Source organism: Heteronotia binoei, chromosome 9, assembly GCF_032191835.1.
Source record: "Heteronotia binoei isolate CCM8104 ecotype False Entrance Well chromosome 9, APGP_CSIRO_Hbin_v1, whole genome shotgun sequence".
NCBI classification, from domain to species: Eukaryota; Metazoa; Chordata; class Lepidosauria; order Squamata; family Gekkonidae; genus Heteronotia; species Heteronotia binoei.
The window spans coordinates 83615433-83641220 of record NC_083231.1 but is presented as its reverse complement, the minus strand read 5'-3'; the positions used below and the strand labels follow the sequence as shown (position 1 = coordinate 83641220).

The following is a 25788-nucleotide window of genomic DNA, read 5'->3' as shown; positions in this document are numbered from 1 at the left end:
CTGACCTGGATGTCTGTATTTGACATAGCAACAGCTGTGTGTTTTAACAAGACAATAATAGCTGTGGTTCTTGATACTGTGTTTCATGAAATAATGTTCACAGACTGAAGAGCCACCACAAACATTCATAAATTTTGATGCACAGGAGATAATACCTCTTCTAAAATGGTGCCTGCTGTACCTGATCTAAACCCAAAGGAAGTTTATGCTCACCAGGATATATGCTAATGCATTGAAAGTTAGCTCAACTTTTAGAGAAGGCTTGAACCCAGCTGATCCATAATAGTCTAGGATTTCCAAAATTCCATATTTTTAAATTTGCTGACATCACTAGTTGTAAGCATTACTGACATAATGTTACATGAGATGAAGAAAACCAAAACACACCATGCAAAGCAAAACAAACCACTATACCAATATGGCTACGTTGTGATTTTTTAGATTTTTATAATTTTGTATATAATTATACCATAAAAAGGTAAAGGTAGTCCCCTGTGCAAGCACCAGTCATTTCTGACTCTGGGATGGCATCGCATCACATTTTCATGGCAGACTTTTTATGGGGTGGTTTGCCATTGCCTTCCCCAGTCATCTACACTTCTCCCCCAGCAAGCTGGGTACTCGTTTTACCAACCTTGGAAGGATGGAAGTCTGAGTCAACCTTGAGCAGGCTTCTTGAACCCAGCTTCCACCGGGATCAAACTCAGGTTGTGAGCAGAGAGCTTGGACTGCAGTACTGCAACGTTACCACTCTGTGCCATGGGGCTCCTCCAACTATACCATAGAAAAGTTGTTTATCTTACAAAAATAGCCCAACAGTATACAAATTGCCTTTTCAAAACCACACTGCTATTAAAGAGATATACAACCATGACTCCAACCAAATCTAAAGACACATACTGTCCCAGTCCTGGTACACAAAGACCATATATTGCTCAGAAATCCGGTAAATAAAAAAAAAAATAGTCCAACAGATTATCCATGGCTCATTAATATGTCTTCAATGTACTCCTGGACAGTTTCCCATATATCTTTATAGTAGGTGCCATTGTTTCTTCACGTCATTGGAGTATGAAATGCAAGCCATGAAGGTTTCTACTAATCAGTCCATAATAGCAGTGTGGTTTTGAAAAAGGCAATTTTATACTCTCGGGCTATTTTTAAAGGATAAATAATTTTTCTATGTTATAGTTATTATATACAAAATTATAAAAATCTAAAAAATTACAACATAGTCATATTGTTATAGTGGTTTGTTTTGCTTTGCACAGTGTGTTTTGGTTTTCATCATCTAATTGTTGTTCCCCCTGTTCCTGATTTAGCCGATCACTATAATGTTACATGAAACATTCCGAGATACTTTACATATTAAGTTTTTAATAAATTTTCTTAGAGTTCATTCTCATGCTCACTTTTGGCAGAATAATGTCGTTACAAGGTGATTTCTCCCCCTCATTTTAATGCAATAAAAATATTGAAAGAACCTTAACTCACAATGCCATCCTAAGCATATTATGCCCTTCTAACCCCATTTACTTCAATGGCCTGATAAGATGTAACTCTGCTTAGGACAGCATTGTTGGTGAGGTCTGGGATTTACCATGTTATGAAATTGCTCTGTGAACTAAATTTTTTGTTGACATGGCAAATATCAAGTTTCACCACAGCAGTACACTTTCAGAAGAAAAGGAGGCTAAGTGAAAATTAAATCAAAGAGCCACATCAGGATGCAAACAAAAATTAAAGTGAGAACTAGATGTAACCAATGCTATCATGTGGAAAATTATCACTTTGCATTCTAAATTAAAGTATCCATCACAATAAAGGGATGCAAAAGTCTGTTTTCAGAAATTCTCAGCCTTTTAGATTCTCCTACAGTTTACTATTCCTTGTGTTGAGTTTTACTGCTCTATTTTTTCCTTTTTGAAGAAGCAAATGAAGCATTATGCAATGTGCAAATATATACTGATTCCTTTTTTTAAAAACTGTGTCAGGAAGAATGGAGATTGCTTTAGATCAGAAAAGTGAAACAGGAGCGGTAACACTTTCCAAATCCACCATCTCCTCTGCCTCTGGATAGAGAGGTTTTTCTTTCAGAGGTTGGAAATACATCCTTGGTAGCATATAATATACGGTTAGCTTCTGAGCTGCAAGAATCCCAGGATAAACTATTAAGCAATTCAGATTAGATTCAGGTTAGGTGTCATTTAGGAGGACAAGCATTTATATCTACAGTCTCTCTGTGGCTGAGGATGTGCTAAGATTTATATGATAATTATGTTTTCCTTTCTCAAAAAGATGTAGTTTTCTTTGTGCAAGCTGATCTCATGCTACCCCAAAACTTGTCATTCTTAAAAGACACAGTAATTCAAAAGTGCACTGTGATGGTACTGGAACTGCATATGTACAAAGAATGTGTAGATAACAGAGCTATTAAACACATGAATAAAATATAAGGCATAGAAACAGGAAGTGAAAGCTAAACTACATCTGATATTGGTGTCATGGTACTGACCCTAGAACACAGCTGTAATGTAAACAAAGATCTGATGGCAGCATCTGTTGATAGCAGCATGTGCTTGAGAGCAAATTAATATGTTGGGCATAACATATATGTGTGTCTATCCATCCTCCATCCTCCATCATCTATCATCCATCCATCATCTAACATCCTATCATCTATCATCCATCTATCTACCATCACCATCACCACCTTCTTCTTCTTTCAATCATTTATCTATCATATTCCTGTTTATATGAAGCCAAAAAACATGTCATGATTCAACAAATGAAAGCATACCCTAGCAAACCCTTCTAGGATAGGTTCATGAGACTTTAGCATTTGATATGAAGGAAAACTGTATGCAGTTGAGAAGGTAGACACTGAGAATTAGGACTGACACAAGCTGTAAGGGATTTTGACATTGATTCTTTGATCAAAAGATGTTTGAGCCACATTACAAGTGGAATTATTTGAATCAGTTGACTGACAGATTTCAGTTTCATAAGCCATCTGCTGTGAAGCACAGAGGATGGTTGCTACTCAAGGTGCACAAGGCTAAAACATAGAAGTGACTGCACAGTTGTTTGAATCCTAACCAAAAAGGAGCAGAAAGACAACCTACAGAATTCGAAACATTTGGTTTAGCCAACCAGTTTCATGGCTGCCAGTTGCCTTTCTCAGAAGGAAATGCTGTTTTATACCTTCCTATTATGCAGGCAAATGAGTGTGAATTTTATCTCACAGGCATCATGCAGGAGGAAGACTGAGAAAGCGAATTACTTCCCATACTGCAGCATTATACCTCTAGGCATGAGCTGGGCCATCATTTGTGCTAAGATGCCTTTGAGCAACTGGGCCCAGTACTGGCTGTCAGCCAGACAGGTTTCAAACAGCTTATTGTAGTTCAGCCCAGAGGTCAGCCCATCATGCAGTGGGTGGAATTCACAGACCTAAAAGCTGCTTGCTTCTCCCTGGTACACAGTTTAGACTGAAATGAGCAGGCTGAAGAAGTGCTTGGCATTTAGGGTTGCCAATCCCCAGGTGGGGGCAGGGGATCCCCCGGTTTGGAGGCCCTCCCCCCGCTTCAGGGTCGTCAGAAAGCGGGAGGAGGGGAGGCAAATGTCTGATGGGAACTCTTATTCCCTGTGAAGATTTATTCCCATAGAAAATAATGGAGAATTGATCTGCTGGTATCTGGGGCTCTGGGGGGGGGGCTGTTTTTTAAGGTAGAGGCACCAAATTTTCAGCACAGCATCTAGTACCTCTTTCCAAAATATCCCCCAAGTTTCAAAACGATTGGACCAGGGGGTCCAATTCTATGAGTCCCAAAAGAAGGTGCTCTTATCCTTTATTATTTCCTATGGAAGGAAGGCATTGAAAAGGTGTGCAGTCCCTTTAAATGTGATGGCCAGAACTCCCATTGGAGTTCAATTATGCTTGTCACAGCCTTGATCTTGGCTCCACCCCCAAAGTCTCCTGGCTCCACCCCCAAAGTCCCCAGATATTTTTTAAATTGGACTTGGCAACCCTATTGGCATTCAGCAGCTCTCTCATGGCAAAGGGGGCTCTGGGGGAGCAGGGCACACTAAAGTCAACCTGGGGGCTGACATGTTGACCATGCCTGCAAGAGGATGGTGATGGGAAGGAATAGCAGTTTCCCTTGCTTCCAGGCCTAATACCAGCCCTCTGCCCTCAGTTACCCTAACATGTGGGCTGGAGAAGGTGTGGACTGCTGTTGGGCTGTCAACTGGCTCCCTCCACTGTCCCCAGTCTGTGCTGCACTTAGGCCTGAGGAACCTGTAATCAATAAAGTTGTGTCTAATTCTTCTCAGCACATGTGTCTGTGTTGTCATTCTCCCCACCCCTTTCCCATGGGCTGGTCTCCACTTAAGGCACAACCACTCTCTGCTCATCACTCCATTCACCAACATACATCTTTATTTCTTTTCCTCAATATAAAAGGGGAAAGGGGCTTTTCTGCAAGCTTCCTGGTACATTGATTAAAGGCTTCCTGCTCTAGAATTCAGTTTCCTCCACTTTTTATTCCTGGTTCTTCTTTTCACCTACTGCCTATCCTTTTTAATTTGATAAACCAGGGATTGAATCTAAGACCTTCTGCATGCCAAGCAGATGCTCCACCACTGATCCACGGCCTCTCCCTATAGAACTTATTTGCTCTGCTAAACTGCAAAGCTGGTTTAAACATCTACACTGCCAAGCAGCTTGCTGCTTCAGAAACTTTCCTCAGACACTGTAGTCCAGGGGTGTTGAACTCATTTGTTATGAAGGCTGGATCTGACATAAATGAGACTTCGTTGGGCTGGGCCATGTGTGTCATAAAATAAAATCCCAGGTAGCAGAGATACAAACTTTATAAAGAGAAACACAAAGATTTTTTAAAAAGCTTAAAACATGCTTAAAAGGTTAGCACTCTTGCAATATTTTGTTTATTTGACATTCTCTGATAACTGACACCTCTTGCTCTGAATTATTGCATCAAAATCTGGAGACAATGTCTATGCTGTAGCAATCTTGAGTATGCTGTTCAGGTGTTGTTCAGGTGTGAATCTGTAAATTGCAAAGCTACTTTTGATTTACTGACATTCATTACAGAAATCTCATGGTCAGAGCCATAGGAAAGTATGAAATGGCTGGCATTATGAGCTTTTGTACATAAATTGCTTCATGTGCTGGTCAGCCAAGTGAGAAAATAGAGGCTTTGCTCTGTAGTTTGATTGAGCATGCCTGGCAAAGCAAGCTATGATGCAGAAGAAAGCAAGAGAAAGAGAAGGAAATAGACAACAGTGAGTTGCTCATACACCTCATATGAGCCTTCCAGGGGCTTGATCTGGCCTACAGGCCACATGTTTGACACTACCACCAGTGTAGTCCTTCATTTTCTCTGGTTTATTTAGGGAAAAGTATCAAGATAATTTAAGTACCACTACATTAAAAGCCTGCAGCCCAAGACTAGGCTGCTTATTCCAGATCTTATATAAATTTTATGTAAATAAAGTCCTAATCAGAGATACATCTTTCCTTATTTCTGCAGTCCCTAATCAGGAGCATTCATTGGCTCTCCCTCTTCTCTTCTCAGACTCCTCTCTCTGACCTCTCTTCAACTTAATTTATTCAAAATCTCCCAATTTCACTATGCTCTGCTGCCTTCAAAGGTCTTTATTTTTCCATTCTTCCAATTGAAGAGAAAGGTTAAATAAACCTGAAATTTATGCATGTTTAATTGGGAGCAAGTCCCATAGAGTTATGTGGACTTTACTTATGACTAAACAGGAATAACATCAGTAGGGTGCCAACTCCAGGCTAGGAAATTCCTGGAGATTTGGGGGCAGAGCCTGGAGAGGGAAGAAAAAGAAGAGGAGGAGGAAGAAGAAGATACTGGATTTATATCCCGCCCTCCACTCTGAAGAGTCTCAGAGTGGCTCACAATCTCCTTTACCTTCCTCCTCCACAACAGACACCCTGTGAGGTGGGTGGGGCTGGAGAGGGCTCTCACAGCAGGGTGGGGTGGGGCTGGAGAGGGCTCTCACAGCAGCTGCCCTGTCAGGCTCCACCAGGATGCTAGCAACCTTAAATTGGGCTATTGAAACTTATTTATGAAGAGGAGCTGAAGAGGTCCTAAAAACTCCTATTTTTTTTTCAAAAGGTCTGTGTTGAAGAGCAAACTCTTGATACCGTGAATATTTTTCTTGAGAATGTTCTAATCAACTATGGAGAATGCTCATTGAAAGTAGGGCTTGGACTTATCAGTGCAGTCTGAATATTTTGCTGAATTTCCTTTCTGTGATTTTGTGTTAGCTGCCTTGAGTAAGAAGGCAAAAGATACATTTTTAAATTAAAACAATGAAAATAAATACTGCAGTTTCTGTATAAGAGAACATTCTGTACAAGATATTCCCAGACTGTAAAAGGTAAAGAGTTTAGCTCTACAAACCTCTCCCCCACACCATCTATCTATCTGTCTGCATGCAATCCAATGAATAAATAATACCCTTGTCTGAATTGGGTTGCTTGGAAATTTCTTGTATAATGTTAATGATCCTAAGTGGTACTGTTGGCCTGAAAGCTATTTCTTCCCCATGCATTTGGATGACAAAGACATATTTAAAGAAACGTAAGTAACATTGTTGCTAATGGAAGTGCATTACATCTGACATTCTTTGTGAAGTGTTTATTGCTACATCAAGTGCTTTTAAGACAATAATTATGACTGCTCTTTCAGCTTAGTTTAGCTAGCCTTTCTGCCATGGCACTCCATCACTGTTTAACATGTTATTTTCCAATACAGGACACAACTGGGTCCCCCCCACCCCCAGTTGAGTGACATACATTGTTGTTTAAACACAGGTTAATGTAGAGCAGCACAAACCATAATGACTGGTAACACTGGGACGATTCACATAAAATGTGTATACTGAATGGCAAACTGGCCTATTCATAGAAGACAGTGCAAGAATCTCATCAACAAACAAAAATACTAGCAGTGATGGATTTAATTAACGCTGTTGAGTTAGCATGTAGGGGATGAAACAATTCATTCATTTATTACTTGTTTGTTTACTTCACCTTTCTCCCCAGTGGGAACCTTAAGCAGCTTACATCACATTATCCTCCATTTTAGCCTCTCAATAACCCTGTCAGATATATTAGGCTGAGGGTATGTGACTGGCCCAAATTCAGTCAGCAAGTTTCCAGAGCAGAGTGGGGATTCAGACTTGGGCCTCCCAGATCCTAGTCTGACACTGTAACCATAACACTACACTGGGTCTCTAATTCTAACACAAAGATGATTATAGGTGCCATGGTGGTACAGGCTATGTTCCCAGACAACATCTATTAAAATCTAAGTTCAGAATACTGATTAGGGTATAACAAGAATGTGAAAAAAAATACTTTCCTAAACTACCAGGAAGGAGGGGGGGGAATCCCTTTTTTACTACTTTGCATCTTGATTACTCATTTAGTAATGAACAGAATTAAAATCAATGCATGAACTGCTGCTAACTCTTGAGATTTTGCACGGCACAGGACAGAACCGTGGCATAAGAGTGGAGTGGGGGGGGGGGGGGACAAGGAAGCAATATTCCATGCGGCTGGTTGGCCTGCATGCAACCTACTGCTACTGTACAGCTATAAAATTAGCAGCCTTTTTACTAAAAGAGATGGGAAAAGGAAATGCGACTTTGAGTCAGTTAGCCTAGCCTATCACAAAAGGGGTTGTTGTAAGGATACAGGGAAGGGACTATGTACATGTTCCTAATATTTGTATCCTGCCCTGAGCTCCCTGGAAAAGGGACATAATGTGAGAAATGAAACAGAAAAAAAAACCCATAGAGGTTGCTAATACCTATTTGTCACAATACAAAGTCGCATAATTTGTTTTCATGAGATGGTTAGGTTTTGCTTGGGTGACGTGTATGTGTTTGGGATACCTGTATGGGATAGATCTTGATCAGAGGACTTTCTTTTTAGTATCATTTGCCCCTGACATGTTTTGCTTTTGATTTTGGACTCTCATTTTTATATGGCATTTCTGATATGTCTGGAAAGGTTTAAGTGAAAAGTTTTGTCTTATAAATTGGAAACAAGCCTAGTAAATATTTTAGAATTTCATCTACCTTCTCTCAAAAGTCCAAGCAGAAATCACTAGTTTCATTAAAATTTCAGAATTTCAGTTTCACTGGCAACTGTAAGAAAAACAATAATGAACTACTTAAATTTTATCATGGTCTTTTAAAAACTTCATCTTGTTTTACAAACCCAAATAGAGTGCCTATGCAGCTTTTGTCAGATGACAGTTTTAATTTTCTGTACTAAATAAGCACTTTGAGTTAATTGCAGTTCCTGGAAGTATACATGCAATTTACAATTTGTTCATTATTTTTAAATTATGGTGTATGTTGGAAGGGATTTCTTATATACAAAGCAGAGCGAGAAAGCAGGGTTCCTTTATTGATGGGTTCCTTCTAGTGCCACAGAAAATACCTTCAGGTGTTCAAAAAGAGCAAATACCTCCTTCAAGATGGATGATGTTCAGGCAAAGCATATTGCTAGGATCACATGGATGAACATTCTTACTCAAAACCAATATCTAACCAGCATTAATTAAGACAATGAACAAAACCAGCATTTAGTATTTAGTGGGTTATGGTAGCACCTTTGGCCTTCCCAGCATGGTAAGGGATTCGACATCATCTTTAGTCTGGTTGCTATTGAACAATAGTAACTTGATTGGACAATAGTAAGAGACTAATGAGGTTAAAGAGCTATTGTGAATAAACCCTCACGAATAGGGGGTGTTCCTTTAGTTTGGGGGTAAAGTTCAGAGGTGCAGCATATATTGTGCCTAAGATCCAAGAGAGCTTCTGCCAGTCCAAGTAAACCATAATGAGATAGATGTAGTTATGATATGATTCCCTAAAAGTTACTTTTGGTTTTTTAGTCCCTGGAAGTTTTTGCAATCTGGATTTTCCGAGAGCCGCTATTTTGCCCAACATTTGGTAAGTTCTTAATGTTCTGCAAGACTAACTCCTTGCACCAAAATGAGCTTAATAACATACCTTTGCATGCAATTGATGTTGTCTCTTTAGAGCAATTGGGTACATATTTTTGAGGGAGGAATAGTACATGGAAAGATTGTACAGTTCCTCTGAAAGACACTTATTAACCTTACTCTAAAAGTTTGTCAGTGATGGAGAACTAATGCACATTTTCTCTTCTATCCCCCTTTGTAAATAAAATCAAAGATTCTTTCAGAGGATCACAGCTTTATAATTAGGTTTACCAAACCTAACGCTTTTACTGTAAAACATGTAGGATGTAGTCTTCTGATGTTGTGGTTCTATTTCATTCATTATAATCAAAAGATCTGCTTGATTCTTGTATATATATGTCTTTATATTACAGAAATAAGAGACCCTTTTAGAGTTAAAGGTGCTTTTTAAAGCACAAGGATCAGGTAAGCACAAGAAAAAGGCTTTTAAATAACCCCTAAGGAGGTGTTGAACACTGATGCCATTTTTATATAATTTATGAACCAAGGGAAGGAGTTTAAAGCCTAGATCATGTGAACAAAATGGTTTGGGCCATGGCATCCCAACTACACTCTGTCACTGTTTAGTACTTTGTATGGTAAAGGACAAGAACACTTCTAGAAGGAACAAGTTTATAGTTACCCCAAATTTATGATGTAGTTATATTTGTTCAGAAATTGTAGGTATGAGAAAGATTCCCTCAGTTTGCTGTATAGTGTGTGTGTGTGTGTGTGTGAGGGGGGATATTGCAATACTATGGGAGCGATCACATTGAGAATTTGCCATGGCAGTCTCTTGGCTTTGGAACAGCCACTTTAGAAAAAGGCATGCTGTGGCAATAACACAGTGCCCGTGATAGGCATGGACCATGCATGCACTTAGAGGAGCATTCAGATGCTCCTGCAATTGCAGGATGCCTGCACGTTGTGCCCCGGCTGCGAAATGCACCAAGCATGCACTTCAGAGGTTTGCTGCTGGGAAGCATCCAGTAGCTATTTACTCTGGTCCCAGCCCATCCTAGGATGAGGTAAGAATGAGCAGGACTTGGGGGGGAGATGTGCATGTGTAATTGTGCACATTAAATCCAGAGGAGAGGAGTGGCTAGGGCAGATCTAATCTCTTTTGTGATTGCACCTTATGTATACTGGATTGAATGCTGTATTGTTTGATATCAAAGTAAGCCTATTTATACCTGGAATATGCAAAAGAACCATGAGGGATGATGGAATGTGACTACCTGATGAAAGATAATTCATAAGAATCAATGGTAGAGGTTCCTGAGGAGCAGTGAAAGCCCCAGGTTCAAACCTCAGCATCCCTGTTAAAAGTCTCAATTAGTAGGCAGTGTAAGAAGCCTGTGCCTGAGACCCTAGAGAGCTGCTGCTGGTCAGAGCAGTCCATCCTGACCAAGGCTTTTTTTGTAGAAAAAGCCCAGCAGAAACTCATTTGCATGTTAGGCCACACACCCTGATGCCAAGCCAGCCAGAATTGTGTTCCTATGCATTCCAGCTCAAAAAAAGTCCTGGTTTTGACCTTGACAGACCAATCTGATTCAGCATTATACAACTTGATGTGATCATAAAGGGTCCCCCCCCCCCCCCTACAGAAGTTATCTAACAATTCTATCCATTTTTCAAGCCTCAACGCTCCATGGCAGAACAAGGAGTATAGTGCACTTAAAATTTAGCTCATGGAAGAATTCTGTTGCAATGGCGTTAAAACATTTTCAGCAGTGGGGGCCCTTGTGATACCACCAGACTGATGTATTCTGATGCTGTTGTAACTACATGTCTTTGTTACCATGTGTTGTAACTCTAGTTTAAAACAGAGAGGACACGGGAGATTCATGATTAGATTTTCTTACAACAGATGTCTTGGGCCCTGGTTCATTTGTGATGAGGATGAAGGGGAAATCTACCTCTCCATACCAACCCAATAGTTTTAGAAACTGAAACTGGGCAATCCACATTGTTATAACTCTCTAAAGAAACAAGAGGGGCAGAAGACATCTCTATTTTTTTTACAAAGAAACAGCATGCAATGAAGAAATCCTGATCCAAATGAAGACCCTATGCAGCTGTAAAAGACTAGTGATCTTCAAAATGAGAAAAGGCTGCAATCCAAAGGAAAAATTGTGCTTTCTCTTGGAGAAAGAAGTTATACTTGCATCTGAGCATGTCAGCAAAACAGAAAACTCCTATCTAGAAATCATTAGCCATCTTGAAATACATAAACCGCAACCCACAATATCCTTTAGAAAAATCTGTTCCCCTTATCTCCTTCTGACCTTTTCATTCTCTTACTTAAAAGGTGTTTTTAACTCACTGGAGAAAGTCACATACTCACTTTTAATTCTGCTAGTGCTGACGGATCTTTTCCTATATCTCAGTAGTTTTCCCTTCCTGTAACCTCATCAGTGTTCATTGTAATATCTTCATTACCAAAGAACCTGGCTTGGATACGAATGGATTCTAAGATACTGTGGCTTATAAATAAGGACTCATTAAGCAGTAATTCAAGAAACCAATCTTAACCTAAAAAAACAAATTTGTCATCATATCAAATACTAAAACCCACACTTTTGCTAAAAGTGCAAAATACTGATTACTGTTCCATATGCAACTTTTAAATTGTCTTAAATAAAATGTTTATAATTCACCTTTCCTTGTGGCTCAAAGTCACTTATACATACAAATTTAAAAATATACTAAGTACAACAAAACCCCAAATAACTACCCCCTAAAAATTCCTGCAGCCACCTAATATTTTTTATTAAAACATCATTCTTAGTTGTGGCCAATATCTCTCCCCCCTCCCCAAGATATTGGTCACCAAAATGTGTTATCTGTGCCTGTGATAATTGTATCTTTCAGCATGGTGAAAACAGTAGTAGTTACATTTTCCAACTGCATAATTGCATCAAATAGATCTTTAGCTGAATTGTGTGATTTTGTTCAGTATCCAAAATGTCTAATGCTTTAGGTTTCTGTTCTTTGACTGTTTTTCCCCTAGAAATGCTTGCAGGCCCATGTCCTATTGAGGAGAGAATGCGCTGAAGAAAACACAAGACATTTTTCGCGGAAGAAAAATGACAACAACTTTATTGGGAACAAACCAAGGAGCACTGGCACAGCATGAGGATGGATCCAGCATTGAACAATCCAACTGTTGTTCAGTGAAACTCAACTCCCACCAGCCTGTCTGTTGGGAGGAACCAAGGAGTGGCAATGTTGTGGGGACCAAGTGGGCACCAACTGCTGAGAGGTTCCCTCACTTCCTGGTTGTGAAGCCAGACAACAGCCCCCGAGCTGGGCAATCTGCTAATGGTTCCACCCCCAGGACTCATCAAGGGAGTTCCCAATTGGAAGATGTGAGCATGCAGGCCCCACCCCCAAATGGATCCATCCTGATGCCCAAACTGCCAAAGCTCTGACAAATCAAACAATAATGCAAAATGTTCCATGGCCAGAAGAGGGAGGGTGGGTGGGAGAGCTGAAAATTCACAAAACAGGAAGAGGCCTGAAGCCATGTAGGTTTAAAGGCCTGCCAAAATGCCCATGCCACTGTTGTTCCCAGCACAGCTCCGACCTCTGAAGTAATGACATAGCAGGCTGGCCTGGAAATGCCATTGGGAACAAGCCTTCAGTGCAGCCAGCCAGCACACGTCATAGAACACTTTAATTCTCACTATCAGTCCCTATCATTATAATAGTGATATCAGTCAAGTAAGCAGGGACACAGGTGATTTTGAACTTTTGATAGTAATAGATACTTCAGACATGGAACAACAGATCTCATCTCATTCCACCATCTTCTCAGATAAGTGCACATGGAAAACTTGATTCTGTACATATTTATTCAGTTAAGTATAATCAACAGGGTTTATTAGTCCCACTGAACCCACAAACTGGCCTGAGTTACATTCCCAAATGCTGTCACTGATGGCACCTTCATAAGCAAGAACTTTGCAAAATAACTGATGCCAAGAATGAGAGTCAGCATTGGAGGCATCTGTTTTACTATCTGAATCTCAGGCACAAAATGAAAACATGTCACCTGCTCTTTCCCTAATATATAATACACAGTCAACCAGCCTAACATGCATATCATGTTTAACAGTAAGAGCTTCTGAACAATATGATTGATTAAAGATAATCTTCACCAAAGGCAGTGCGGCATCTAACATTTTTCTTGAATGAAATTAGTCTGGAAGATCAAAAAATGTACACAGCACAATATGGAAAAAAGCATCTTTGGATTCTGTTGGCTATGATGTCTGAAATATATATACTGTTGTTCTTTAATACACCCAAGATAAACTTGTACAGGAGCAGCAAAAGTACCATATTATCCCAGGCAAGTAGGGCAAAGTCATCCAGCTCAGCCTTGCTTGTCAAATAAAATTCTCTTTTGCCCCAGTAATTATCTAAGGTATGCAGTAGTTCTAGGTTCTTTAGAACCACTGGATTAAAAAAAAATTCAGCTGCAATATAATTGGGCACTTGGGGACTCAGCTTTACCCTCTAGGGATGAATGAGTTTCACTAGTTCCATTCTTTTATTGTTCTGTGGGTTTGTTCTATCAGGCAATCTACACCTTTTGAATTCCTGGTTTTGACTAAAGACATTCCTACAATGATTTGTGAATTAAGGTATATACAGTTTTCAGGTCTTTCAGTTTACTGGCAACTGATACACTCATACATATTGATGTGAATGAAGGGGGGAAGCTTTGTTCTTGATGGGATGGGATGCTTGCACCAGTACTCTTCTTGTAAAGCATGTTATCTCGATGCAGTTATTTGTATGATCACATCAAATTCCTTTGTTGTACTGAGTTAGTGATTTTTGAATACACATCCATTGTGTGTGGGGGCGGGGGAAGTACAAAGAACTGAACAATGTAAAAAATTGTTCATGTATTGTTCAGAAAGTAAAACACACAACACTGAAAGATTCCTAAACCAGCAAAAGACAGGGAGGAACTATGGCTCAGTGACAGAGCATCTGCTTGACATGCTGAAGGTCCTACGTTTAATTCCTGGCATCTCCATTTGAATAAGACAAATTTTTGGAAGCACTTTTATTTTCTCTATACTTCCCATGTTCTCTTATCAAGAGACAAAGAGCTGCAGCACCATGATTACATCCAGCTTCAAGCAAAAGGAATCCCAAAGTCTATTTCCTACTTTCCATTGTAGAATATTAACTTGTGGGGATGGATTTTAAGATTGTAACTGTAAACTTACTTAGAAGCAAATTCCACTGAAATAATTGGACGTATTTCCATGTAAATATGGTTACTTGGATGGCATTTTCTGTATTTGTGGATTTTCTGTATGTGTGGTCTGTCACTCTTCTGATGCTATGCTGAGCTACAAAACCATCCATCTACCAATCTGATGGCTGGACCATTACTGAAGTCACACAATACTAGCAAACACAGTAGTTTCTTTATCAGCTCCTCCTATCTCACTCAACTACCCTGCTATATATGTGTTTTAAAAAACCCCTGTCACTTGGAAATTAATCACATATCTATATCTGAGTAGAAACACAAAGATTGGAAGTAAGTACTGTAAAGTGAATGGAAGGGAAATGTGGGATCATGCTTGTCTATGAGGCCTACAGAAGAGTGGGGGACAGAATTACTCAGTTGTATAGCATTTTATCTTGATGTAGTTATTTGTATGATCACATCGAATTCCTTTAACCTGCTTTGTAAGATATCTGCAAAGATAAAATATGGGAAGTGTCATATCCTGCTGGGAAACTTGAAGAAAGAACGGGACAAAGAAATTTTCACATCCAGTACCGAAGTGGGTGGCTCATGCTAATCATGAAAATAGCAAAACCAGGCCACCCACAGACAAGGTAAAAATTGAATCAGTTGACTTCCCCAGGTATGCAGAAAAATAGGGCATTCTAAATTAAACAGTACAGGAGAAAGAATCCTCCAAAGAGTGAGCATGATGAGGACTGATTGTGCCTCAGGAGGCACAGAATGTTGAGAGAGAAGATTGAAAGTAAAGTTTTAAAAGTGGCAGACAGGGAAGCTTGCTTGCTGAAGTTTGAGACCTTATAAACTCCTGGAAGGAGTTAATACAGTTAGGGATACGGCAAAATTTGACACTGACATGACCACCAGGTGAACTTACCTTACTTGGCTTCATCAAACAGACTAGATCTCCTTGACAAAATTTGTTGGATTTAATGTCAAACAGACATTGTGAAATAGTTACTTATTTGCCATGGACACGTTATTGTCTCTTCAGTTATTATGTTCCAGTGTGGATGTCATTTTTTTAAAATGCTCAGAACTGCTATTATTACATGGTCTCTACCATTAGGCAATAATCTTGGTGGCATAGTGTAATAGTACTAATTGGCTCAACTTGGAGGAGAGGTGCTAGAGATCTTTAGAGTTATACTTCCATGACATCACTAACCAGAGAGGCAAGTATAAGAACATAAGAAGAGCCATGCTGGATCAGACCAAAGGCCCATCTAGTCCAGAGTTCTGTTCATACAGTGGCTCAGCTGCCTTCAGGAAGTCCCTAGGAAGTAAAGACTAGAAGCACACAGAGATATCTACATGATAAGTCTAAATTCAAACAGAATGGTTTCCTTTTAACTATGCAATTTTCAAAACTGGAAGCAGCAAGGTGAAGTGCAATTGTGACAAAAAGTACTGTATATTTTCAGTGAAGTATGCCAGCTAGTTCTCTTATACCATTTTATTGCCATACCATATTATTGCCTAAGGGTAGAAATAGTGTAATGGTGTACTAGTGACAAATGGTGTATAGTGGCTATTTCATTTTTTTAAAAATTGGTGACTTTGGTAAGCAGTCCATACAGAAGTTGGCAAGCAAGCAGCATTACATTTTCCAACATGTGACTGTAAATGTGCAAACAGGGCACTTTCAAATTTGTTTGGACACATCTAAACCACTTGAGATCAGGATGTAGCAGAATCACTGGGTCTTTAAGCATATATATATATGATTCTAGAAGCCTAACCCCCATCCTTAAACAATTTTATCTGTGGTGGATACTTTTGATATGTAGGATGATACAGTGCAATGAGATATGCATGCCTCTGATACTTTGTATTGCCAAAACACACATTAGAGACAAGATCTCATCATTAATTCTCATCTTACCTTCACATCTTTTACATTCATCCTTGTCCCTTCCTTCCCAACAAAGATGTCATCAATGTCAACAAGAATGTACCTGTCCAGGGACAGTGTGAGCATCTTCCCTGACAAGAAGGAGATGGCATCTATAAAAATAAGTTTATGCAACCAAAAGTTCAAGTTGTTTCCAAAAAGGACTCTCTGAATCCCATCATGAAGGCCCAGGTCCTGAATCACTGTAGCATAGAAAGAAACCTTAGACAGTGATGTTGGAAATAATTTGGAAGCCTGAAGTTCTGTTAAAAGCACTGGTTGGTAAGTGGAGTGATTGTATTGGAAAACGGTCCAGTCTTCACCGGGTAATGGGCCTTTCTCAACTCGTGGGGCTTTGGTAATGTGCAGTAGAGGAGACTGGGGATTTACTAAGCAGTTTTGAAGAGCTACGTTATTGTAAAGATGCAATGGAAATCCTTTGAGTCTAGTGCTTGACAAGCTGTTTTCATTGGCTTTATGAAAACCAATTATGCTAACACTGTATTCCACACAGTATTTTTCCAGAAGTTCTCTATTCCATGAATCCATGGATGTGTACTTCAAAATATTTTCATATATTACAAGTATATATTTCCCTTTGCCATTATCGGCCAGAGGAGGCATGTCCCCTTTTCCGGATGCAATCACCATCTGATACTGAAATCGACTAGACTCCAGAATGGCTATGATGTCCTGGCCAAGCTGAGAGTACTGGCTTTCAACAAACAGCAGCACTGTAGGGTCAGTTCTAGATGGATCAATTGGCTTAGCAGTTTTAAGTTCCATGGATCTGTATGGTAAAAGCTTAAGGTCCTCACACTCTGCTCCTCCTGTGGTATCAATTAGGGTAATTTCTTGCTTGTGACCTGCATACAAGTAATAGGCAGAAATGACTATGCTCACCAAACAAAAGGTGCCCAGGAGGATTACTAGTGTTCGGAAACTTCTACGAAGTTTCAGAATCAAATTCATTTTTTGCAGCACTTCAGTTTTATTTTTTAAAAAACAGTTGGCTTTTTCCTTCTAAAGTGTCATTATAAACAGACCAAGAGACGGGATCCATACCACACCTGGAACATTCATGTGACCATTGCAATACATTTACAAGGGGGGTGGGCAAGGCTATGAAACTCTTAGAGCTGGAATTCCACAGAGCTGGAAATCTATTTTGGAAGCAGTCTTCTTTGAGCACACCAGTTGCCAATAATCAATGGAGGAGACACTTGACATTATCTGAAACAAAGTGAGAAATTAGAGTAGGTTAAGAAAATCCATATAGCAATTAAAATGTGTTAATTAAATAAGCCAGTCACTTCTATAAAAATCTTAAGCACAAAAGTTCTATTGATTTCAGTGTGGAGGATGACAGTGGGATGCCTTCCTGCTATAATTTATATGAGCGGGGAAATACTGATAATTTAAAGTTGTTTCCCAAAATATTTTCCCCAAAATACTACACATTCACACACTTTCAACATGTTAGTAAAGGTTCCTTGCTATGATTAAGGACTACAGAATAAAGGCAAAATATAGGCTAAGGGAAATCTTTAAGAGAACATTTTAAAAATACAACTTTTAGGTGAAGACAGGATTTTTATTATTATTTCTAGAAAGAATCTTCCATAAAAGCAGGATTTGGAGATTAAAAAATCAGATTTTTAGAAGGCAGCATCAGTTTTTTTAGTTCAATATCAAGTATTTGAAAACTGTGGGGTGGGGAGTTTACATTTCTTGATATCAGCATCACAGCCCAGGTGAACTAAGCACTTCCCTGGATTTAGCCAAATAAATAGTAAGATTCTGGTAGATCTGCTAGGATGGCACTGTAGGAGACTAGCATTACCAGCTTGGTCCTCAAAAATTGCTGTCTCACCTTCAGTATTGGTGGATGGGAGGCAGGAAATTTACTTTTCCCTTGCATATATTGTAGTAATCTCTTTCACTAGCTTATTTCAACCTGTGGTCCAAGCTGCTGAAGTGCAATAGTCTCTAAACCACATACAGTGGACCTGTCTGTTTAATTTAAAAGTCAGCAATTTGTGGATTGTTAATGAAGATCATTTTTCACTTAGCTTGCAATATCACTACTTGTACCACTGTTTAAGCTTTCTTCATCAATAGCAGTTTCCAGGCTTCTATGTACAAAACCAATACTTTCTATCATGCCTTTTTCATAGCAGGAACTCCTTTGCATGTTAGGCCTCACACCCCTGATGTAGCCAATCCTCCTGGAGCTTACAGTAGGCCCTGTACTAAGAGCTCTGTAAGCTCTTTGATGATTGGCTACATCAGGTGTGTGTGACCCAATATACAAAGGAGTTCCTGCTACAAAAAAAGACCTGCTTTCTATCTTCCACATGCATAAAGTTTGGATTTTGATCAGTGTAATTGCAATACATTTCATAGTACCCCAAATTTGCATTTTGATTTCTCCAAGTGCATTATGGAACTGATGTGGTCAAGCATGATGTCTGAGCTATGGAACTTTCTGAGAGGAGGAACAGACCCCAGCTCCAACTAGCAAAGGAGCAAGTCAGACACACCAAGGAGAAGACCCCATGATGACAGCTTTCTAGAGTCTCTCTTCTAACACCTCTGCTTCAGTTTGAGCCTTTCAAGGCCCGGTGGTGCCAGCTTAGGCCTTTAATGCTTGGCTGTCTCTTAAAATGGCTGCCTTTGACCAAGCCCCTCATGGGACTCATTCACCTCACATATGGTCAGGGGAACCAATAGAACTGATGCAGATTAATGTGCCAACCTCATCAGGGACCAGACTATGGGCTGAGGAGGAAGCCAATTCAAGTGCTTTGGTAGTTGTAAGAGGAAGGTGTCATGAGCCCTGACGAGGAGGAGCTGGAAGGGTTAACAGACCTGGAAGAGTTGCCAGCCAGTTCCTCAGCTGAACAAACAGCAGCTGACCCATCAATCACTCTCCAGGCACCAGTGTCAGCTGTTGATGATCAATCTCCTCCAAGCTCTCCTCCTCCCATCTCAAAAGTTCGAAGCAGGCTCCGGAAAGAACTTTCAGAGTGAAGACATGAGGCACACCAATGCTCAGCCCTGAGTTCTAGCAGAGAGAGACACCCAGGGGGCAGACTGATTGAGACTCCCATATAGCTCCCACCCAGGACCTGGTAACCTTGTGGAAGCAACAAGTCCATTCTCTGGCTTGCATCCACACTCCTTCCTGATCCTTACCTGCTTGATTTCCTTGGCACCCTGATCTTTTGGCATTTGGACATTGACTTCTGATTCTGGTTTGTGATTCTGCATTGGTAACTTGGCTCCTGCTTGACTTCCTGGACTTTGACCTTGGACTGCCTTTGGACTCCTGCCTGCCTGTACCCTGAGAACATGACAGAAGGTGTGGGAGGACAAATACCCTTCTCTCTTTGTTTCTGAGGCCATGCGGAAGGCAAGACAGAAAGCCATTGGGGACAACCACCTGTAGGGTTGGGAATCAGACCTCCAGACCTCCCTTGCTTTATAGACACACCAAATGCAGAAAACACTCACGGTTAATTTAATTACCTTTTTTAGAATTTATGATATGAAACATTTGTTATGTTCATGACTTTTTTCATTCTCATTCTGATATTAAGCAGCTGTTTTATTTTCATGTTAGAGATGGTGAACTAAGGATGACATTGAGATTTTTTTTAAATTTCAAACATAGATATTTATCTATATAAATATTGCCCAGAATTTAAAGTTGGAATATGCATTGACTAATATCATCCCTCAAATTGTGATGACAGCTATGAAGTACTAAATTCTGTCCTTGTTTTGCTATCCTGGTTGAAACACTGGAACACATGTTTTTCCACTGCACATTTTATGTACTTGGACGTAATGCATTGGTTGATTTAAAAAAAAAAAACACCCCAAAGCAACTTTTCTCTGAGCAGAAGACCCTCAAACTCCTGCCACAAGGGGTTGACCAAAGAACTACTGTATCTGCGGCTAAGTTTCTGCTCTCTGTAATGAAAAGACGGGGCAAGTTATTGTCCTGTGTATAATCAACTTGGATTTTTACCCTTAAACTATTAGTTAAGAGGAATGATGTATACTGAGATTTTATACAGGCGATTAATTTTATAGAAGTGTTGTTTTTCTGCTTCTGAACAGCCTATGGGCTGTAATAAAAACATAGCAGAACTGAACTGACCTATGCAGTGTTAGTACTGTAGGAATCTCCCACTGTTAGTAACTAAGGCAATAATTCTTGGCAATTCATCAAATTTTAATATTTCAGATGCCTTTTGTATCATCTCAAATGGATAAGGCTCTAATAAAAATATATCAAAAGATAAAAACAGATTAAGTGAGGCTCTCTGTAAGGTTGTATTTTTAGTTTAGGGGCTCCAGTGACACTGATAAATCACAGCAACTTAACTTAGGGAGTTTATCAAATCCCAAATACCTTGTGGGATTTACAGTCTCATTTGAACTATGCACGCTTGCTAAATAAATCAATATTTGGCCCTTATAAGCAAAAAAACCCCTCTGCATTTTTGCTAATGTAAAAAAATCTGAATTTTAAAAGAAAATCCTATTTGGTTTACATGCCAAATATATTTTTTCAACACTAGAGGGCAATATATTCTTGTTTTTTGTCTACACAAGAATTGGTATTAGCTGTCTATCCAGCAGGGCACCACACAAATCAAATGGATCTGCAATCAGCCAGGAGGTCACAGCAATCTACAGTAACAGGTAAAACACTTCTTGTACACTCTAGTGGTAAAACAGTAGCATTTAAGTGCTAATAAATTAAATATTGTGATATTTTTAATACTTACCAAATTTCCTATTCTGGACCTTTTGCACAGGTGAATTCTGTGATATTTGAAGACTGATGTTTTATCTCTTGGTATCTTTATCACAGCTCCCTTTGGATGACTCAGGCAGGATAATTCTAAGCTATGAAAATAATATTTGGTGAGAATGTAACACTGTTCTCTAATTGAATTATGGATATTAATAGAGCAAACATCATCCCCAAGATGTGGGAAATGTCTGAACAGACTTTGGCTGCAGGTTTATTTAACTGCCCCCCTCTGTGAAGCAATTCAGAAACTAAGAGAACAAGATTCCTTTGGGGGCTCATGGCTCTGTTTGAAAACAACATAAAGATATGGCTCATCAATTAAGTCTCATTTGTATTAATGTGCTATATGACCGAGCATATTAAGAACTAGCTTAAATCTCACTCATTAAAATTGGTGGGATTTAAGACTGTTTTACTTTGATTAGACTGAATCCATGATTTATTAGAACTAATATAAATGCTGAAAACATGATTGCTTGGAACCTGCATCCTCCTGCCAACTGCAGGTTCCAAGCAAAAAGCTCCAAAAAACTTATCCTTATGGATCATGGGAATGGCAGCTGGATGAAGGAGTCAATCCAAAACAGCCTTTTGCCTTTTATGAGCAGAAAGAACATTAATACCTGCTAGGGATCCTTTAGATACAAACAAACAAACTGTTTGGTATTATGAGATTCTAATCTATTTTTTTAAATAAACCCAGTTTGCATCAAAGCTTACTAGCCACAGATATCTTGTTTCCCCTCTCCTCCACTCCAGTGGGTGACATCTCCCCCCTGCACTTAAGGGTAATATTAAAAAAACCCCAGACACCTAGACATGAAGTGTCTCTTTGTCTGTTCCAAAGCAATGCATCAGCCACTAATTCACAGGGCTATATTGAGATGGCTATTCTCTTTGATACTCAATCTCTATAGGTTACAGCCCTCTGACTGAACAGAAAACTATTTATTCCAGATGTCAAGTAAAAACCTTGTATCCAAGCCACAGATCACTCATGCTTATCTTTTTAAATTTTTATTTAAAATCAATCTAATCATTCTTGAAATGAGTAAATATGAAAGAATTCTTGCATATTTAAAAGAGATCAAAAGCAGAACTGCAAACATGCCATCTCTTACCCTATCTAAATATTAAAAGATAAAATACAGTTTCTGAGATTCTCACCGAAGCACCTTGAGAAAGATTAAATAGTCTTACACAGCCTACATCTGATTCAGGGTTGTCCTGGGTGTAGTATAGCCCTAATTATGTAAAACCCACATGACCATACTACTGCCCTGCCATATTGGATACAGTATGTGAACTCGAGGCCCCATGTCTGTCTTCTGGTTTGATCCTGGATTGTTTCGACCCACTCAGCTTGGAGGAAGTTGACAGAATCCTTTCTGCTGCATACCCAACAACTTGTGATCTGGACCCATGCCCCTGCTGGCTAATTAAAGCTTGCCGGGAGGAGTTAAGATGTCCTATACGGGACATCAAAAATAGATCTTTCAGAGGGTCTTTTCCAACATCCCTGAAAGAGGCTGTGGTCTGCCCTCTCTTGAAAAAGACTTCATCGGATTCGACCGTATTGGTGCATTATCGGCCGGTTTCAAATTTGCCCTTATTGGGCAAAGTGATAGAGAGAGCTGTGGCATTGCAGATGCAGAGTTTTCTGGATGACGCTTCCACTTTAGATCCATTCCAGTCCGGTTTCTGCCCGGGCCATGGGGCAGAGACAGTGTTGGTTGCCCTCATGGATGATCTCCGGCGACATCTGGATCGAGGTGGTATGGCAGTGTTGCTATTGTTAGACCTAGTGGCAGTGTTTGATATGGTCGATCATCGGCTACTGACCCGCCGCCTCGCCGACGCAGGGATTCAGGGGTCAGCCTTGCAGTGGCTTTCCTCTTTCCTTAAGGGTCGGGGACAGAGGGTGGCGATCAGGGGAGAACTTTCCCAGAGACACCTACTTAATTGTGGGGTGCCTCAGGGGGCTGTTCTCTCCCCGATGTTGTTTAACATCTACATGCGTCCCCTTGCCCAGATTGCCCGGAGATATGGGCTGGGTTGTCACCAGTATGCTGATGAACACAGCTCTATCTATTGATGGATGGCGGAACTGACAAATCCCTAAGAATCTGGACTGGGCGTTGCAAGCCGTGGCAGATTGGCTCAGGCTGAGTGGGCTGAAATTGAACCCAGCGAAGACAGAGGTCCTTTGCCTAGGCCGTGGCAGGCTGGGGGATCTCCCTGCCAGCTTTTGATGGTGTGCCACTGGTCCCAGTGCGCAGGGTCAGGAGCTTGGGAGTGCTACTGGAGTCTTCCCTGACAATGGAGGCCCAGATAGCAGCCACTGCTAAATCTGCCTTTTTTCATCTTAGGCGGGGGAGGCAGTTGGCTCCCTTCCTGGAACACGGCGACCTGGCAACAGCGATCCACGCAACGGTCACCTCAAGGTTAGACTACTATAATGCCCTCTACATGGGGCTGCCCCTGTACCGAACTCGGAAACTGCAGCTAGTGCAGAATGCAGCAGCCAGACTGTTAATGGGACTACCTCGGTGGGAACATGTACGGCCTAGGCTGCGGGGACTGCACTGGCTGCCAATTGCGTACTGAGTCCATTACAAGGTGCTGGTTATTACCTTTAAAGCCCTATATGGCCGAGGACCTGTCTACCTTAGGGACCGTCTCTCTCCATATGTTCTCCAGAGGGCACGGAGATTTAGTTCACAAAATCTTCTGAAAATCCCTGGGCCAAAGGAAGCTACATTATAAACAACTAGAGCAGGCCTTCTCGATAATGGCACCCCAATGGTGGAACCAGCTGCCAGAGGAGGTGCGGGCCCTGCGGGATTTTAACCAGTTCCGTAGGGCTTGTAAAACTGCCCTCTTTCAACTAGCCTTTTAAGTTGAACTTAGCAGTAACATCAAGCCATCTTTATATATACTGAGTTTGTAGCACCGTTAAGTTTTTTTGTGTGACCAAACTTTTATTTTGCAATATATTGAAGTACATTCACCTATTCAGATTCAAATATACTTCTCCAATACATTACATATTTCCTTCCCCCCCCCCTCTTATTCATGACCTCCGCCGGTACTTAAAACAGATTAAAAGCATATTAGAGGTAAATTCACAATTATAGAATCTTAGTGAAGAAATAAGAGAGAAATATATATATATATATATATATATATATATATATATATATATATATATATATATATATATATGTATCATTCACTAACCTTTTCACTAATAATCACTTAGCACTTATTAAACACATCGCACATAATTATTAATTCAGTTCCAGGGCTTCCTCTATCTTAGTCTTATCTTAACTCTCATATATATATATTTACTACGTAGCTATGTTCTACTAATACTTTTATCACAATAGCACAGTACCTCTTTATCATTAAAAGTTCAATTAATGTTGTCATGCACTACTAAATATCTTTTCACCATTATAAAATCTTTACACAAAGAGTTATCTTTCCCTAGCCCTTTCTCTATAATTCCCTTAGTGCTTATTAAACACAAAACCCAAAGTTATAAAACCAACTCCGGAATTCCAACTGTCTTGATTTTATCTTAACTCATATATACATAATTACCATGTAACTATATTCTACTAATTCAATAATCACAATTCTTCTTTATCATTTCAAGTTCAGTTAATGTTGTCATAAACCACTAAGTGGCTCTTCACCCTCCATTGTATTTCCACGTAACTTTGGAATTTACTCCAGTCTTCTTTAAACTTCTCCAAATTGTTGTCTTTTAAGATTCTAGTAAGTTTGTCCATTTCACTCCAGTTAAGAACCTTTAAGACCCAGTCCCATTTTTCAGGTATTCTGTCTTGCTTCCACATTTGCGCATACAATGTTCTCGCAGCTGAAAGCAAATACCACAACAATGTTCTGTCTTGCTTCGGAAAGCTTTCCATTTGTAATCCCACCAGAAAGACATCTGGTGCTCTCTTAATATTATAACCCAAGATTTTCAAGATCTCCTGTTGAATCATTGACCAAAATTGTTTCACCTTTTCACAAGTCCACCATATGTGGTAAAAAGAACCTTCATGTTTTTTACATTTCCAACACCTATCTGAGGCTTGATTACTCATTTTTGTTAACTTTTTAGGTGTCATGTACCATCTGTACAGCATTTTGAAACAGTTCTCTTTTATGTTATAACACGTTGATATTTTCATTGAATTCTTCCATAGGTGTTCCCACGTCTCCATTTGTATTTCTTTATTAAAATTAATCGCCCATTTAATCATTTGAGGCTTCACCACCTCTTCTTCTGTAGACCATTTCAATAACAGTTTGTACATCCTTGAAATCAATTTTTCATTCTCGCCCAGCAGCATTTTCTCCATTTCTGTTTTCTCTCGTCTTATACCTGTACTTTTAATGTCTTTCTCTATCAAGCTTTTAATCTGTAACAGCTGAAACCAATCAAATTTGTCCTGCAATTCTTCAACCGATTTCATTTCAACTTTGCCCCCCTTGAACTTTAGCAGTTGTTCGTATGATGCCCATTTCCCTTCCTTTACACTTTGCGGCATACTTATTACTTCAGTTGGCACAATCCAAAGTGGTTTCCTCTCATCTCCATATTTACTATATTTTTTCCAAGTATTCAGCAAACTCCTCCTTATATAGTGATGTGAAAAAAACCCATCCATCTTCTCTTTCCCGTTGTACATATACGCATGCCAACCAAATA

At 39.8% G+C, this 25788-nt stretch overlaps 1 protein-coding gene across 3 annotated transcripts in view; it reads right to left on the bottom strand.

Moving 5' to 3' along the window:
• LOC132577249 (bifunctional heparan sulfate N-deacetylase/N-sulfotransferase 4) overlaps positions 1–25788 on the bottom strand; it is a 217437-nt gene that overhangs the window by 158208 nt on the left and 33441 nt on the right. For 2 of the 3 annotated variants that reach the window (XR_009555815.1, XM_060246867.1), the window contains exons 1-2: positions 21031–21146; positions 16220–17461 (exon numbers count right to left, since the gene is read on the bottom strand). Coding sequence is in view for 1 of the 3 variants with exons in the window: in XM_060246867.1 (XP_060102850.1) it covers positions 16220–17200 (981 nt within the window). In the remaining 2 variants the exon portion in view is untranslated. Of the gene's footprint in view, positions 1–16219; positions 17462–21030; positions 21147–25788 lie in introns of those variants that run through there. The other variant, XR_009555816.1, reaches the window with a different exon arrangement.